General features: G+C 43.1%; 1 protein-coding gene across 7 annotated transcripts in view; it reads left to right on the top strand.

Moving 5' to 3' along the window:
* The window catches only part of ptprub (protein tyrosine phosphatase receptor type Ub), a 116,734-nt gene that overhangs the window by 45,739 nt on the left and 51,909 nt on the right, over nt 1-19,086 (top strand). For all 7 annotated transcript variants that reach the window (XM_040164638.2, XM_040164640.2, XM_078095253.1 and 4 more), the window contains exon 3: nt 13,341-13,612. In XM_040164638.2, coding sequence (XP_040020572.2) covers nt 13,341-13,612 — 272 coding nt within the window. The remainder of the gene's footprint in view (nt 1-13,340; nt 13,613-19,086) is intronic.

Raw genomic sequence — 19,086 nt, forward strand, 5'->3', positions numbered from 1 at the left:
CTTCGAGTGCTACATTCAAATCTCCTCTGCGACTCTCGAGAGAGGAAAGCTGTCTGTGTCGGGGCAGGAACAGTCAAACCTGTGATCAGCCGGTATGCCTGCGGGTGTGAGAGCTTCATTTTTCTACTCAAATGTCTGCTGGTAGTCCAGTAAGATTCTTTATTCAGTCAAACTCCAGGTGTTCTGCAGTCAGATAATCGCTCACTGTGCTTATTCTGTTATTAGCATTACTGTCTCTCCACTTAATCCTCGTCTACAGAGTTTCACGAAAGATTTGTTTAGACCAGAGCAGACCATACGTGCTGCAGCCAGCCAACTAAAGGCTGATCTAACGATGCACAACAAGTTCAGCAATGCAGTGGCCTATCTTTTTTTTAATTGAATTAGGAGAAGAGAAAAATAAAGCAGGTGTTGCCTCCACGTCTCTCGGAGCTTGATTGCAGAAAGCGCAGGCAGAGATTCCAGCGGCCGGGTCATTCGTCAGTCGTGCCACTTCCTCTGCGATTAGAGGACCAGATAACCAAGATTCATCTGCCAAACACCTCCACAATTAATTAGGAAGCGGTCCTTCGCTAATCCTGTTTCCTTGGGCTTTTTGCGGGTCGAACTTCTTTCCGCTACCAAGAGCAGAAGAGCACTTCGCAGGCAAGGGGAGGCTTAAATGAGCTCCTATGAAAGTGTGAGCAGGAAACAGTGTAATTACTGTGAATGTTTAAACAATGACCTGCAGGAGACGCAGCATGTGGATGCACACGAGGTCCGTGCCTGCTTGTTTACAGGAGCAAATCCTCCCTCTGACGTCTTAAGCGTGAAGGTTTTGGCTCACTCCCCAGTTCAAAAGCAGGTCTCTTAACACTGCTGGCTTTCAGGCTGGCCCTGTTTTGCTATTCTTCCCTGCAGCTCGGCTGTGCTTCATCTCATGGAAACCTCACTGCCCGGGACTCTTGGCAGGTCGCGGCGCCGCTCAGAAATCTGCAGTCTTACGCTCTCTTACGGGCGCGCTTGGCTTTTGTTCTGACAAAATAGGCGTCCCTTTAACCGCGGAATAAGGAGAGGAAGTAGGGAAAAGAACCGCATCAGGCTTTTTAGAAAAGTTGTCTTGTCTCTGTCAGGTACAATAATCAAACAAATAAATGAGTGATGAGTCAGAACGGACCACACAGATTCCTTCTGCCTGCAGCAGCCCGTATACATATAAACAGCCCTTTGGTAGATGAGAGTGCCCTGAATGGATTATACATTTTGAATTAACTGTCTTGTGTGACATTTCATCTTTTAACATAAAACCATAAAAGTAAATTGTCTATGACGTAATTATACACATATTGCCTGTAATATGAAGGTGAAATACTGTGTCTTTAGCATCTCTTCTCTCTTGAATACACTCAGAATCAATGTACTGCATGAAACGGTATAGTCGATAAAACTATCTACTCTACTATTTCATGCAGTACATTGATAGTTTAATCAATGTCCATGAAACGTCTGCGTGCTGAGGATGTCAATAACCTGCCTTTGAAAATGTGAAAATGGAAAATAATGCTTTGGTCCTTGGTGGACTGTGATTGTACTGTGAACCAGGGTAGTGAAAACGCATATATGTGCTTGTGTTCCTTTAAAAAGCACATGCGTACTCAGCAAAACCTCCCCTGGATAGAAACAAGCACCGGAATAATGTGCCCGTGCACCTTCACAAACCAATACAAACTAAGGTTTCCCTTCTTTCCGTTTGAAGTTATTTCTGAACACTGATGTTCTGGGCTGCACATTGTGGAGAGTCAGCCAACGGGGCCTTTGCTCTCTGTCCATCTGGCTCTGTTGTTGATTGCAGCCTCACCGGCTGATGAGCGGGGGCCCCGAGTAGAGTGGGGGAGGCAGAAGTCGGCCCCCGAGCTTGCAGGAGCTCCCTTTAGGCTGTGGTTTGGCGGGGCTTTTCAGAGCTGCTCTCTTGCAAACCCTCTTGAAGCGAGCGCGGCAGTCTCCACGGTTGCCTAATGGCCTTATTGCTGCTCTTCAGACTTTGGCAGTTGACGGTTTCTGATCCTTTTTAAGCAAGAGATAAAGCCCTGGCAGACAACGAGGAGAAATCGAGTCGGAGATGTCTGTGGAGATTTAGAAACTGGCAGAGTTTGATAGAAGAAAGTGTCAGTTTGTGTGATGTGATTTATTGATTATTTTAAAGCGATCTTTGAAAGAAATACCATGGAGCCACCGTAGTGATGGCAACACTGACAACCTTGACATTTGTTACAAGTTGACGCGTGAAATTCCAGAGGAGAGGAATGCAATATGTTCATGTTGAAAGGGGACGCTGGAGGACGCACAGTGTATCGCAGTCACTGGACAGCAATTACCCAAATACAAATACATTGAGAATAATACTGAAAAACTGAATTCAATCTTTGTTAGATAAATAAAAAAAAAAAGACGGGGGCAGAAAGCGAGAGGGAGAAAAGTTAGTTTTTTCTGTTTCAATCGCGCTTCATCGGTTTAGTGTGCATAGCTACGTACCCAGTGTGATGAAAACAAAGGCTCAGTGAGTACTGGCCTGTGCTGCTTTGCAACCTTTTATCTCTGTTTTTTTACCTCTCACATAGTCTCTTTGTAGGGACAATAATGTCACACCACAGACAGGCACCACGAGGATGGCCAGGAAAAACTCTGCTCACAGCCTGCAAAAGTAATAATCAATGGCACCTTTAACAGAAACAGTGGAAGAAAAGCACACGTTCTGAAAAACCAAAACTACTTTCACATTGAAAAAAGTGTGTCTCAAATGGCTCAGTTTTTCTAATGTTTTTTGTGCAGGGGAGAATTGTCATAGCTAAAAGTAATTACAAAGGTTTTAAACTGTGTTTATCTATGAGAACAAATGTAGTCTCCTTAGTAATAGTACCGTGGGAACCGCTGTACCTGAGCAGTGCAATTCTCAAGAAAACTACTGTATGTGGAATTCCTTACTATATCTGCACATGCAGAGGCATATTTTCTTCAGCGTTGGGGGTAATGTTGCCGTGGGTTGGATTGGATCAAAAGCATTGTTTAAATTTCCATCTCAGGGTCGATAAACTTCATTTTTTTTCAATCAGACATTTGACATGTCACAGGAGGAAAATCATAGGTCTACGTAATTACTGTTAAGTGGCTGCATTCCACTTAATTGAGGGTGTTAAAAAGGCAGTGCGCACATGGCACATTGGGACAATGGCACTGTTAAAAAGGTCCAGAATGGCAAAATTAAAATAAAGCAATTTTCTCAGTTTGGGTTTTATGAGCTCAGGTTTGGACATTTAATCTGCCTCTACCATGAACTTGACAAACACAGACACACACATTTTAGCTCATGAACTGTATACTTTTTCAATTGTAATGAAATAGAATAGAATTGTACAGTATTGCAAATCCTTGCATCACAGTTCCAAAACACACACAGGGCTTAAATACACTGGGGAGGTGCAGGTGATTGGACACGGCAGACAATCACATGGGGTGACAGGACAAGGCAGGAAGTGAAGTTAACCCAGGAACACAAGAGGCAGAAAACTACAAAATAAAACAGGAAACAAACCCAAACTGGGACACAATGAAATATTTTGACAGCGAGGCTTGACATTGTTTTTAGAGGGACGTACCTGCTAACAGCAGTTCGGTTACCAGTTGACTGGAGGGGTTTTATGCGATTGACAATACGTTGCTTTTTATTCAGTGCAGATATTTTGACTTTGTAAAAAAATAAAAGCTAAGGTGTTGTGTTCGGTACCAGTGAGCTCCCAGTGTGACAGTGAGCCAGCATCCACTGTACTTGCAAGAAGACACAAAATTTGACTGCAGCCGAGCTGTTTGACGTGTTTTTTATTTTAGTTTGTTCACCATTCACACCAACCTATAGACACTATACCATAGAAAACAGCTTTAATATTCCTCTGCACTTCACCTTCACCTCTATACATGTTCCTCAGAAGAAAACAAGAAAATAAAAACACATTTCAAATGTTTGTATCACTGGAAATTTCCGCAGCCTTCTTGATGGAGGCCAAGGTCAGGGCTCCAGTAGCTGACACAATGACGAGTGGTTCTTACTGAGATCTACGTCGTCTGCCCACCAAACGAGGGTTTGGGGGGGGGGGGGGGGGGGGGGGGGGGCTGGATTGACAGTTAATCACAAGCATATTACACCTCTGGGATGGGCGCAACTGCAGCCTCCTGCCTTTGGCGCCAGCCTGCCTGTCATTATGATGACTCTGCGGCCTATCAGTGTCGGCCCCAGATTTATCTGTCCTACACTAGACTGTGGCCTCGTCTTGGGCCGGGCTTGGCACCTGTCCACCTATCTATCAGCCGCTTAAGTCCTCCTGTGACGCAGTGGACGCAATCTCTTATTTCCATCCAACTGCATGGAGCTGCAAGGCAACGATGCCGTTTCTCAGCTCTCATTCGGGGAGTACAACTAAATAAATGCCACGCTGTGTTTGCAGACGTGGTAACCCGCTCCTACAACATAAATCGGCAGAGCCGGAGAGACGCTTTATCATCGTTGAAGCACTGTTTTGTGTTTACGTCCACCAGGGAAAAAAACTGCCCGACTTTATTGGGACTTAAGTGTTTTAGGAGGGACATCGTGGGCGGACAGCTCTGCTGATGGCACTGATGAATGCTCTTTTAAACAAGGCGAGTAATTACTAAAAAGCATGCTGAGGGCCATTTAAGCTGCATCTGGTTGACACCACTGTGACACGAATTTCAAGATAAGGTGTATAAGTGTGTGCGGCGAGGAAAAAGAGTTGTTTTGCTTGAATGACTTATTATGCAGATTTATCACTGCTGAGTGTAATACACCGAGATATAGTGTGCCTAAAGCCATACAATTAAATCACTGCAATGTTGACTGTGAGAGAGGAGCTTCAGTAGTAGAAATATCTTTCAAGTACATGTAGTATGACAATAATATAATATATTTTGGAAAAGACTTTCAGGCCCCTCAGCATTTTCCAAGTGCCATTCATTTCCTCTCGTGACTATCTCATTACCTTTCTGTCAAGACAGATGACCAAACCGTGGTGCGCGTTAATATGCGGCCCGGCCCACCGTCCCTGGGGGGCCCCTCAGTTTACCACAGGAGCATGTCGCCATGCTGACTGGTTAATGGGATCGGTCATTGATAACAAGAGGCTAATGAAAATCTAATCAGAAAAGCCTGTCGCTGGATCGTCTTCTCCTTTTACCGAATGTCAGGCACAAAGCCGCTCTGCCTGTCCTCTAATGTCCACGGAGGAGAACCTCTGTCTCAGGTCTCGTTAGCTGGCGTGATTTGCAGCGTCGTGGTCAAGAAATGTCATATTCATTTATTTATTTGCTCGTTCATTTTCTCTTGCCTGTTTTAGGGCCTCGGGGGTTAGAAATGACCTCGGACTCTTTCTTCCATAGCGACGATGTTAAATTTAGCTTTTTTTGTTACGAGGGGGAATACAGCAAATGGATAAATGGAGCCCTATTCATTTGTTCCAGTTTATGTTCTCCCTCCTGGGATGCTGAGCGGCAGGACAGAGAGTAGGTTGAGGCAAAGGCCAATATCATGTTTTAAGCATCCCAGCAGAGGAGAAAAGGCAGATGGACATTAAACCTCATTCAACAGTTGAGGAAATATAAACTAATTTGAATGTATGTGCACTGTGAGGGTAGGAGACTCGTCTCCACACAGGGGAACTGCTGGATGCTCCTGGATGAGCAGGCTTTACAGAGGAGTGTGTGAATAACCTGTAGGCGTTAAATATAGGCAAGCGTTGGGGAGCCTTATGTGTTTGGTCTGGAGCAGTAACCTCGGAGAGTTACACCTGTGTTTGAACATATGCTCAGCAGTTAATGTAACATGCATATAATTTGATATAATATACATATAAAAGTAGTTAGTAGTTACGGAATCCATCATCGTGGATGGATCATGTCTGAGCTCGTTGGAACCACCTGTTATAGTTGTGTCTTTCCTCTTTTACTTGAATAGCTGTCATTTTAACATATTGTAGATAAAACACAACAATTCAGACACCGCATTAAGACATGCCAAGTCATGTCTGCCGTCTGGGCTGTGCACAATCAAGTTTTTGGGGCAGGTAATTCCAACTATTTAAATGGCATTTCACTCACCTAATGCAGAAAATACCCTATTTGTTGATCGTGATGGATAGGGATTTAAAAATACCTGTGAACCATAGTGATGCGCAGCACTTATTGATATTGTATTTGCTGTTTTGGAAAACTCCGGACTAATTGTGCTATAGGGAGGAAGCTTGCCTTTCAGGGCTGTGTGATGTATTCTCCGAGGGTGATGACTGGCTGATAAAGTGCTGCTGAGTGCTCAAGGGCGAGGTTTATGGATTTCTGCATCACCCGGGAGCCACAGCTCAGCAGCACGACAACAAGGTCCCGGCCTTTTCGCCACATGTTTAAAGTGTGTGTTTTTTTTTCTCAGCCTGGCCTCCAGTATGTTCTAGAAGGAGGCAGCTCCACAGTGTGGGTCATCTCAGCGAACACGACCAAGATTAATGACATTCTTTGAACAACTTAGCACAGATGTAAAACAAAAGGCATTGGCAGGTGATTGCCCGTCCTTCAAGCTTTCAATGGAGCAATAAACATGAACGTTAAATCTCCATAGTCGTTCCTATTCTTCATTATGAACACTTCCCTTTTGATTATCATACGTTTAATTTATAAGACCAGTCTTAATCGCTATACACGTTTAGTACCGGCCCGGAGGGCTCTATAACATGTTCGTTGCTTGCACTTTGACCAGACTGCTAATGGCGATGCATGGCTCATTGGTGAGCAACTTTCTTTTTTTTACAGACTCAATGGAGACTAAATTAATCAGGGCCTCTTGGTCCAGTTTGTCTGTTTGCTGTAGAGCTTATAGCCCGACCACATGGTTGATTACGTCCCTGACCAACCTTAAGAGCCGCTAGGGGTGACCCATCATGGTTGTTGTGTGTGTGCACTGTGTCATACAAAAGATTAGAATAGAAGCTCTTTGTTAACCGTTTTGAACTAATCAAATTAATTATTTGTGCCAGCCACAGCTGCGGTGGAGTTTCTGGGTTGGAGGTGGGCTCTAATGTCCATCTGATCCATTCTTTGGGACGCAATATCCCAGAAACACCTGGAAGGTCTCAAGAATGAAAGGATTACATTTTGGAGGTCAAAAATGAAATGTCAATGTCATCCCGGAATGCCTTTAGGGAGTGTCTTCAAATCTGGCGCAGACGCCCCAATTCAGGTTGAACGGATTAAAATGGTATTAAAAGGGAGTTTCAGAGGTATGGCAAGGATGGTATATACAGTATATAAGAGGACACAAATATATAAAAATAATTGATGACCTTCTGCAGAGACATTGGTGCAAAAATAACGGCAGAGGCATCCAAACACAAGGTGGCAGTTTGTTTTTTAGGTGCTCCATTTGACCAAATATTTTAGGCACTTATGACTGGTTTGCTTTTAGTGGAATTGCCCCTGCTGCTGAACGCCCTGCAAATCAACTCTCGGAACGATCAGCAAAGCTAGAATTGCAGCTCATTTGCATGTATTGAAAAGCTGAACTAGTCTCATTACTGATTTCAGTCAAATAGTACAAATCTGGACAAATATTTTGGGGAAAGGGGATTTTCTTTTGGTGCTCTGCCGCCTGCAGCAGACACTACCTCCGTCCATCTGTCTGTCTGTGGTTCTGATGGACAGCTAGTGCAACAGAGTGGCCTACATCTTTACGGGAAAGATCTTTGTATCTATAGTTAAGCTTGATTTTGGTGTTGATTTGTGCTGACACGTAGAAATAAGTAGTTTCCAAAGTTCTTTATCCGTACAAGGACCTGCATGTGGTTCAGCCTACAGCACGGTTGGTCAGCCATGTACCAGGCAGTGCTGAGAGCAAGCAGGTCTGGTTTCACTGATTAGAACACTTTCAAGCATTAAGGAAAAACTAATCAGTGAACCCACTTGGTGTGGAAGGTCAGTTTCCTTCAAGTGCTCTTTGAAAGTTCCCACACTAATTATGAACTACTAAGGGTTTGAAACCCCTCGCTCCTGAAATATCAGAAATACTTTTGTTGCCCTAGCTATGTAATGACATTGACATTCTAAATCATATCAAAACAAGGATATTGTGGTTCACGGCACTTGACCCCCTGGGCATTTAATGCTGTGGTTACTCGTGACAGTATCCGATGCTACCTGATGTATAACCTCTGTACGTGTGCAGCAGTTTGTGTGTGAGGTGAATTAGAAGCTCAGCTGTGTGTGTGTGTGTTCATGATATAGTGCTCTAACTAAGCGCCACTTTATTTAAGTGTCCAAATTGAATTTCATCCTCGACACAATGGAACTAAAAGAAGAGTTGGTCGTGCCATCCCCACCGCTAACTTCCGCTAAATGTCACTCAATGCTAATTACTGTGTACAGTGTTTAGTGAATGAGGTTGATTTTTCTCTTCTTTGACAAAGCCCAACAATATATACATACTGTGTATATGTATATATATATATATTTATATATATATATATATTAATGAAATGTGTATTGTTAATGGCAAACAGACAGGTAGAGTGTACATATTACTTTCCTTCTTTCCGCCCGGTCCTTTGTCATGTGTCCACTCATCCGCCTCCCTCCGGAGGACAATTTGCCAGTTGATCCTGAACGGCCCGGAGGACAATTCTAAAAGGTCACCGCGAGCAGACTGTTGAGATTGCACCTTTCCTCTTTTCCCCCCCGTCTCTCCTTGGAAAAGAGACAACGGCGCCTGCTGACACGGCGTCATTTCTCTCAAACGCTGGAAGGCGCGGCCTACTTTGACAATAGCATCACTTGTATTTCATTTATTTTCTGCTCAAACATCAGCCCTCAGCTGGCCCTCCTATTCCATCTCACTGTCTATTTCTCTGCAGGCTGTCGCCCGCAGGCGTCGGTAATGGCCTGCTGGCCCTGCACTTGAGGCAATACAGAATACAGAGAAAACAGGAACAGCTCTGGCTTAAAATGATAAGACAAAGTTAAAAGCAAAAATTGTGACGTTGGTTGTTCCGACTGTAGACAAAGGAAGTGTAGTGGTAAAAGGTTAAGAGCGCCCTGTGGGGAAGTAAAGCCTAATTCAATATTTTTTTCATTTCTGTCACTTGTTGGACTGTTTCTGAATTTTGAATTAGAGCTGTGACATGTGCACAGGGCGTCAAAATGCTTTATATTCCAGTCAGGACAGAGTGCAGAGATGAAAAACGATGAGTTGATGCAGCGAATGTTGTTTCGTTATTAACATTTAGAATTGTATGATAGAGGAGACGTCATTTAAAATCGATCTTTGGTCAATAAGAAATACCAAAGCCAGAGGGGTGGATGGTTTCAAAGAACAGAAAATGTCAATACCTACTCTACACTTTGAATATTTTAAAGTTACAGGTGAGAGAAGCTGCTTGATGGATGGCAGCGATTACAATGAAAAATGATTTGAATGAGAGAGAACGAGTATGACGTCGGTGGAGCTGTGAATGAGAGTGTGAATGTGGGGGTGATATTGAGATTAGGTTATTCTCTTCAGGTGGCGTGTCAGCTTCTGGAATAGAAAACCATTCATTCTTTAAAGCCCATATGCAAAGCTGGTTGGGTGCTCAATTGATCGAGCTACAATATAAAAGGCTCCTAAGCAGCCAACACCTTCATGGTGTGTGTGTGTGTGAGCAGACATGTGATCTGTTAGGTCATGTTAAATTATTAGTCAGAAAATGTATATATTTTATTTGAGCGGGTATTTGTGACGTCGTATAATTGACCAGTTGCTTAACACCCCCCCCCCCCCTAATAGCGTTGTCCTGTCATAGTTTAACAAATTGTAACGAGGTACAGCAGATGTGCCAAATTTTGGATTTCCTGACATGTTTAGCCAACATGCCAGGCATCGCTGTAAAAGAATAATTGAGTTTGTACTCTTGTACTTTTTCTAACAACTCATCGGCCCTGTTGCATGGAGCAAACTTGAAAAACTAGTTAGCTAAGAAAATATATCAGCAAAACAACTGTTGATGTTTGGAAAAAACTGTTGCTGATTTCCTTTCGCCTGTGGTGCAGCCTATGACTCCCAGTAGGAACACTGTCATTGTGTGTTGTTGTGATAAGTCGATTAAGCCTGTGTGATGCCTTGTTAATGTGCTGTCCCTGTATGAGATCTTCCATTAGGAAAGAAACTTGTCCCTCCTCTCAACGGGTTTCTTTTAAGTCCTCTGTCTCTCGCTTTTATTTGATTTTTTTTTTTTAGACGTAGCTTCCTTTACATAATCTTTAGGTCAGACCAGCAAAGAAATTTACCAAAAAATATTTATCTTAACTTATTTTTGATGGGTACCGTCTGATGTTAGCAACAAGGTCTTAATGCCGTGAGTCAATTTTGCTTTTGCCATTTTTCCAGCGGGAGACCGAACATCAGGGAAATTACAACCCTGATGTGCCTTTCAGGGTGATAACCAGAGCGCTTCTGTATTTATTTATTTTCTTATTTATTTGTACCGAAGGTTACTGCGGACAACGGCAAGTAAACACATTTTTGGGACATCAAAACCTCCAGAGATTGAGCCTGAAATCCCAAATGTCCTTCCAGACCTTACAAGGCAGAATGGAGACGAGCATCAAGGCCAACGTGCTGAAAGCGGGCCACTAATGATACAGCAGGCAGCATCAAGGACGCCTCTTGAACCCGAATCCAGCCGTTGATCCCATTATGTTCAGACCTCTGCTCTGCTCCCTCTGCTTCCGTGTGCAGGTGAGCTTTCTTGGACTCTGGCCTTGAATATCAGAGGAACAAGTTCATCTGAATGGGTCAAACAAAGAGAGGCTCCCGCACATTTTCTACAGGAGGAAAGAAAATTGTAAAAAAAAAAGAAAAAAGGATCTGTTAACCTTCCACGTTGCTGTGTCCTTTTTTTCCCCTGCATCTCGCCTTGTTAGCAACTCTGCGTCTCATTTGCGGTTCCTGTGTATATGACCTCCCTTAAACCATCACACAGTATGCACAGATCTAACTGCACCCTGTGCTTCTCCCCCTTCTGAGCTGCTGTGGCTTGTTACAGAGCGTGTCACCTACAGCCTTTGACCAGGTTGCAGCCCAGCCGTTGCTCCTTATGAATTATGATGTGCTGCATCGGTCCTAATCTTATTATGGATGTTCTTTTGCCCTTGGGGGGGACATGAATGGATGGATGGAACTTTATCAGATTTCACGGCGCTTCGGAGGATCATTTATAAAAGGGGCTGTCTTTGGGCGTGTGTTTCTGCTCAGTGGCTATGGACACTAAAATTTGATCTGATTTAGTTTAGATATATTTTACAGCATATAACTCTTAATAAAAATGTAAATGTGACCCATGAAACAACAATAAAAGCCCTGCTAGAAAGAAACGGTATCCAAAAGAATCCAGGAGATCAATCAGTACAATACAATAGTGATTCTTTAAGGTTTAGCCTGATTTTTGAACCTCGCCGCCTGATTCAAAAGACCCCTCTTGGTAATCAGGCAATTTGCTGGAACCAGAAGACTTCTATCTTTGGCCGCACTGCGACTCTGGTGGGATTGAAATATCTATAATGTACCCGGGAGTCCGACCATGTAGATTGTTAGAAGTCATCAGTCACATCTTCAAATCAATTCTAAAACTTACCGCAGAACTGTGGTAGTCTTCCCTTCTTTTGTTTACATTTGGAAAAAGTGAGAGGTGGAAGATTTTTATTGAGCTGAAGCTTTAATGAGTTGCTCTGTTGTTTGGTCAAACTTCATGCAAATATGTGAGAAAATGGCAAGAAATCCAATACAGATGTATTTTGGAATGTTGGTTGAACAAAACAAACAACATTAAGAAGTAACTTTGGACTTCTTTTATTTCATTAACTCTACAATAACACAAGAAAAATAGTTGCAGCCCTATATATAACATAACACAGGAAAAAATAATGTCTTCCAAAATTTCCTTTTTCTCCACTGTATTGGAATTGAAACCAATAAATTTGATTTGGGTTTTTGCCCTGAGCTGTAGCAAACAGCTATATACTACCTGAGAGACCTGATGTTCAAGGAAGAGAATTACAAGAAAACAAAGAGCAGGATGTTTTATATTGTATAATAAAGAAAAATAGTCTTTTGAAATGTATGTGAATATAGGAAAAAACAACATTGGCTCTGAGGTGAGGGAGGTATTTTTGGAAAAGACGTTTTACAAAATAATTGAAAAAGCTGTGGCCAATCACATCAAATGTGTAGATTCAATCAAGCAGAATTGTACAGATGCAGCAGCAAGCACATTTAAGTCACATTGATTAGTTTTTTAAATATGCAGGAAATATTCTGTCCCAAAAATACCTTCCTTTACGTGTAGTGCGGGATGCTTCCCCGTTGAGATGTGCACACTGAGTGGGGAATTATCTAATCGTCTGGCGATCCGGCAGTCACACGCTATTCCATCTGAGCAGAGAATAAATGACTTCAGGACACCTGGCGCCGAGGCTGGTCTCTCGGGTCCTTTCTGACGGAACGGAAAGACCTTGGCATACAAAGACAACAGGCTTGATTATGTGAGTACACAGGAAGGTCTCCCAACATTGTCGTGCTAATCACGTTAGCGGGCACAGACTGCAGGCGGGACAGATGCTAGGCAAAGGGCAATGGGGTTATGTTATCCAGATTAGAGGAGCCTTTGGGGGAGGTAAGAGGGGTGGGGGGGGGGGGGGGGGGGGGGGTGTTTGTGAATCTTGTTGCGTCACCTTGCAGAAGGGAAAACTTTCTCTTGCCCAGTCTGTATCTTCTTTCTCCCTTCTTCTGGATTCACTTCCCGTCCCTTTTCAAAAATAAAAATCATGCTACATGATGTATAATGCACACTTATTGTACCATATGTCTTCTTTAGTGGCCTTGATTTTAAAAGAAAACGACTGACCGAAAAGCCATTACTGCCTGTGGAAAGATGGATGTTGCAGACGCAATGCTTGTGTCTTTCAATTTCCAATTTATTGATGATTCACCACTGCAGGCATTTCTGCTGCTTGGTAACTTTTTCTATAAATGTTTCCTTACTCGCCACATCTGGATGATGACGTCTGTTTCGGACACAAAAATGACGCCTGATGTAAAATAGCCAATCAGTTCTGACTTTTAAAACGTACATTTGGCACTCTCAAGTTCTCTGAGACTCCGGCTTTAGCATATCTGACAAGGCAACAGGTATGAAACTGTTAACAGAGCTGATAAACTGCTGCAATGACCTGTTGAGTCTGAAATACTCAAATTATTAATGCGTCTCTTCTGTTCCTTCCAGGATCCTACATGTTGGTGAACTCCTCCCAGCATGCCGTGGGTCAACGTGCGCAGCTGCTGCTGCAGACACTGAGTGAAAACGACACGCACTGCGTCCAGTTCAGCTACTTCCTGTACAGTCGGGACGGCCACAGCCCCGGGGCCCTGCGGGCATATGTTCGGGTCAACGGAGGTCCCCTCGGCAGTCCGGTTTGGAACATATCGGGGTCTCATGCCAAGCAGTGGCACCAGGTCGAGCTGGCGGTCAGCACCTTCTGGCCTAATGAATACCAGGTACAAACCCCGTCGCTCTCAGGTCAAGATTCTTCTACTCTTTACATGTGATGGAGGGACAAATGGGTCCCGGATTTGATGGTGGGTTTGCGTAACACGAGGCACCTCTGATACTCCGTAGTTTACCATTCCAGAAAGGTTACATTTCCATGATTAAGATTTGTAGACCCGTGTACCGACATCTTGTTTGAATGAAAAATGGAACATAGTAAAGCTCTCTGGATCGCCACTCATTTTAGCCTCGAGGTGAATCTAGTGATAATTACTTGCATTTGCAATTTAATTAGCATGGATTCCCTCGTGAATCTTTTGTGCTCGAGGGCCCTAACGAGTTCTCTTGTGGCGCCTGGTAGAGATTTCTCTCTGTGGGGCCCGTGTACGGCGTATTCACCTGACTCCAAAAGACAGACATTGACTGGCATCTACTGTTGGTGCCTGATGTGCTGTGGTCTGCAGATGGCATAGTCAGGTGAGCACGAGGGAGATTTGTCTATTAATCCAATTTATTTTTCCTGCAAACGCTGCGGAGCTGTCAAAAAGCAATTAAGTTGACTACAGTGCATTTTATCAAGAACTGTCAACCCCCCCCCCCCCCCCCAACTTAATTAAATTCCATCCTGCTCTGCAAGATCTGACCTTCACGATGTAAAAGGAAAGAGAGTCCATTCTATAAATGGCTATAGGTTGACTTGCACTGTTCTACCAACATTGCATGATCTTAAGATAAGATCAGGGATGCAATAAACATATAGAACACACACACACACACACTTTGGAACTTTGACCAAAGTTCGATGGAGAACTGTTTTTCCAACCACTAGTAAACTGCCAATGCCTCAATTTGTTAAGAAAGGAAGTCAGACATTTGAGGGAGTGTGATGATTTCTGTGAAAGATAGGTCAGAGTAGATATAATTCATATCTACACGCTATAGAGCCAGAATATTAGCAAAGCTGAAAAACCTCTGAATCATATCAAATTAATGGAATCCTTATAAAAACGTCTCAGGGTTTTAGGGCAGCAGTGATTCCCTGGACGCTGGTGGTTGCTGTGAGCTCGACAGGCACATTTGTTTGTTTAACTAAAACAAACTACATTCAACGAGTTGATTAGTAGAAAGGCTGATATTTATATATAGTTTTGCCTTTGGACGGAGACGGCTAAGTGGTCTTCCACTGTTTTCTGTCCTCACGCCTGGCTGACGCTTCATATTTAGGATACTGATATGACAATGCTTCCAGTTTCTTTTATCTGTGATTCTAGCTACTTTGTCTGTAAAGCCCTTGCGGGCTGTTTCTAAATATGCTTTCTAAATAAACTTAATTGACTCTCTTCTACTGTTATTCTGCAGAAGAAAGTGATTCATTGTATTTATAGTTCATTGAGGTAGAAAACATAATCCGGTAGAAAGTCGTACTAGAGACCCGCAGGCATTTTAGAAAAGAAAGCAGCGGTACAGATTTGGGATCTGTCTATGCCGTATTTTCAAGTCCAATCTCACAAGCTACAAATCAGTATACAAGAGGATTGCAGTCTGTACTAATCTATGCTACTGGCAGTGACACCTTCTCTTGAGCTTTGGCCCCCATAAACAAGCCAGCAAGGACCCCTGCCAGCAAAAGTGTTCATAAGCCCAACGGAGCATCAGAAATAATGAGGTTCTCACTGTCTGTTCTTTTATGTTCATGGCATTTTCAGTGGGAATCGTTACTTTTGCAGTGCCCCAATTAAATGTATTAAAGAGCCGTCTCTATGAGGATGAATGCTTCACAACGAGTGAGCCGTAAATGGAGTGTTTTTGCCGTTAGACCTGATCTTATAAAACAACTATTCAGCCATTGTTTCACCAGATCAGGACAGATACTTCACAAATACTGTGATGACATATTTTAACATGGCTTCTCTTTTTTCAGTCGGCTATTACTGAATGCCCCAGTGAATACCGGTTCTGTTCTCCTCCTCTGTACCCAGTGGAATTGTCTTGTTCTTTAGCAACCCAGTAGACAATAGGAGCCAGTAGGTGAGTCGGAATGGTCCTGCGGCCTGTGTGATTAGGAGCTCCAGGAGAAGGAGCTTTATAAAGGGCCTGTGAGGAGGACTACATGCCTCTGAAGACGAGGCCAAATGCTACAGCAGAAAGAAATGCTTAGCACTTAAATCAGTATTGACAGTTTTTTAATAGAATATATTAAACAGCCTCGCTTTTAGTGCATTCGTGGGGAAAACAGTGTTAAAATTAATTGGATTAAAATTATGGAAAGTGGTCACCAGGTCTTTGGCACCATTAGAGGAAATAAATCTTATTGTAAGGAATTACAGCTTTTCCTCTTTGCTTCCTCTTCATTTCACATTTGACTTTAACTCTGCTGAGGTTGCGTCTTAGTACAAAGAGAGCAAAACAAACTGCCCCCTCAAAGTCACACACATACCACAGCTTACATTGCTAATCCCCCTGCAGTGGAAGAGCTCATCATTGTGCAGTGACACGGGGTCTTGCCTTGCCACACGTCACTACTCCGTTTCAAACAAGACAAAACCGGAGAGGGTAAATATGGAGGTGTAAGGCTGGATGTTTCCTCTAATAGCATCTTAAAGCTATAGCTGTAGTCTGCTGTTGACCACCAACAGTGCAATGAAAACAGAACAACACCAGTGGAGGGCAATGGGTCTCTGTTACAACCCGGTTTGCTTCAAAACAAGCCTTTTAAAATGAGTTCTAGCCGAGGCCTGTGGGAGATAGTTAAGGGTTTGGGTTCTATCGGCTCCATAGAGTCTGATATAATCACAATGGATTTAAAGGAAACGGTAGGCAGATCTACCACGTCGTTAAACTGGCGAAGCACTCGTTTGAAGCAGAGACGAGGCCCTTCTTACCTTTTGTCTCTGAGTCAAATGAATCCCAGGAGAGCACGCGTCATTTCAAAGATGATTTTGAAATCTGCAGGTTTTTCCCACCATTTTACATTTCAGGTCACGTTAGAGCTCCCGGTTCTCCGTTACAGCGCAGGGACACAAAATGTCCGTCTGCTCGTTTTCACTGCGCACGTACAGGTGTGAAATCCCTGCATAGGTTGCTCATATTGTGACTTACAGCTCAAATAATTAGTAATCCAGAAAACAAACCCCCCGCCATCATCTTCAGGTTGCGCGTTGGCGTTAAGGGTTGAATGAGCATTCCGCACACATCGTTGTTATCGTATCACAGTTATGAATTTTGGATTTTGAGTGCAATGTTTTTTGGGGCGAAAGCCTAATAGAACAAGCTGACCTCGAGATATCTCGATGGAAGATGTTGTGTTGGTCCGGTGCACATCGCCATATTCCTCTCCTTGGTCCTGGTTGGTAGAAGTGTTTGCAATAGCTGGAGAGCCTTGTTATCAAATATTAAATATGTTATCAAGCCCTCCAAGACTGCCAACTACAGCAGGGGAAATGTCCCCCTCCCCTCTTTAACATCTCTCACTTTCTTCTCTCTACTTCGTCTCCTTCCAAATGTCAGAATCTTCTTCCGACCTGCTTTTCTTCAGCCTTGCTTTACTCCCTGTTGAAGGCGTTGTCCCTTAACACAATACTCACATGTCGTTTAAAATGCACAGTGAAACATTCAAAAGCCTTCAGGAAATCATTGCTTCCTTCCACGAAGCAGTTCAGCGTGTAACTAGTTGTGTTCTAGCTGTTTTCCCTGGTTGTCCTCTATAGGATGAAACAGAGCGCCATCCATCTTCTCATCCTGTTAAGTGTATTTTACAACGTGTTTGAATGTCTTGAAGGCAACGTAGAAGCATATTTTCGATTATCACATTCGGTGCCTGTTTGTTTGACCTCTTGAACCACAGTAGCCCACTCGGTATCCCATGATTCCATCTCATTCGACTACTTTCTTGACAGAAAAAGGAAGACGTCGGATAGTGTTTGGCAGATCAAAGACCTGTAATTGAGAATCCTCATGTGTCTTTGTCTGATAATTTCTCCAATTTTCCCTACTTCAGCTTGATGAGAGTGGTGCCAGCTGAGCCTTTGGCAATGGAAAAGACTTCTGTGAAATACTGCGGAGAGAAAATTGGGACTCATAAGATTTAAACCATATTGTCAGACGCAGACTGTTAGCCTTTGGCATTTTCCAACTGAACAGAATTACTTCAGCACGCGACCTTTTGTCTGTGAATATTTAAGATGTTATTTATGGATGGGTGTGACTAATGGTACGTGAAAGCTCTGTAACCGATGGTGTCTCCTTACTGGAGTTGGGAAAGTTGAAGCTTGTTTATAGGGCCAATTAAATCAGCTCTTGATTTGTATACATAGCAATTGCTTCTAAAAGCCAATAATGCAGTGTAATGCGATACGTTCTTTCAATGTGAATTTTATATCTGTCATAAATCACTGCCTGGTCTGCTTTTATTTTATTTTTTTTCAGAAGAAGATTCCTTTATTTTTCTATAGTAGTCATTCATTTGAATGAAGTACAGTCAAACAAAAAGTTTCTAGATAAATGGCTTTCAATCAACATCTAGGAATGTTATGAAACAAATGCTCTGAATGTCTCCTTCATAATAATCTCCTGTCCTAATGGCTAACACAAGTGAGGATTAGCCAGTAATCAATCGCTTATTGAGTGTTTACCATTAGACTTTCAAGACATTTTTCTTTCAGTGTTTCTGTCTGATTTCGACGTTAGTCTCATGGACGCAGCCAATTAAGGTCAACATGTTGAAGGATATTGTGCTTTAATCATTGCTGTAAATGTAGTATATGGCAGCTGGAGAATAGAAGGGAGGGAAGGCAGCGAGAGAAAAAGATGGACAGAAGAAATAAATCTAGACACGGAAATATTGAACGATAGGAAGAGTGAATTGAGGGAAGAGGATCCTGCGTAGCCTTTAAATAAAATACACCACTTGAAACAGGGGTGAAGTGGAAATGATGGAAAGAGGAAATGTTAATTTCCCCCTATTTTTAAAGCGGGGATTTTTTCGGGGTTGAGGTTGGTGTCTGGGAACAAACAGGAAAATTGATTCTGGCAGAAGAAGATTAGCTTGAGAGTTCCTCGCTGAGCCGGAGGAGAGCAGCCAGTTACAGGCAGAGCCGGGTCGTTCTCTCCAACAGCGGGACCCGGCAGTCAGGACCTTTCCTCCTGCTTCCTCCTCACCTCTTCTCTCTGTTTGCCTTCTAGCCTCTTCTCTCTGCACGCCTGGCTTTCTGCGTCTCTTTCTCGTCAGGAGTATTTCAGCTCCAAGGATACAGGATGGTTTGAGTGCTTGTTGCTCGCCTCTGTAAAAAAAAAAAAAGAAAAAAAAGAAATCAAGACCCGGTAATAGGAACCATGTTGTAATCATTTGTTCAGAGGATCACGAGAAACAATAACTCAAAGCCGGCCTTCGATCAAACTTGTGAGTGGAAGACCGTCCTTGGTGCCGTGGAAACAAACATCACCCCTGTGCCTCATAACTCTCTCACTATTACTGAGGATGGTG

The sequence above is a fragment of the Gasterosteus aculeatus genome, chromosome 20 (assembly GCF_964276395.1).
Source record: "Gasterosteus aculeatus chromosome 20, fGasAcu3.hap1.1, whole genome shotgun sequence".
Classification (NCBI taxonomy): domain Eukaryota; kingdom Metazoa; phylum Chordata; class Actinopteri; order Perciformes; family Gasterosteidae; genus Gasterosteus; species Gasterosteus aculeatus.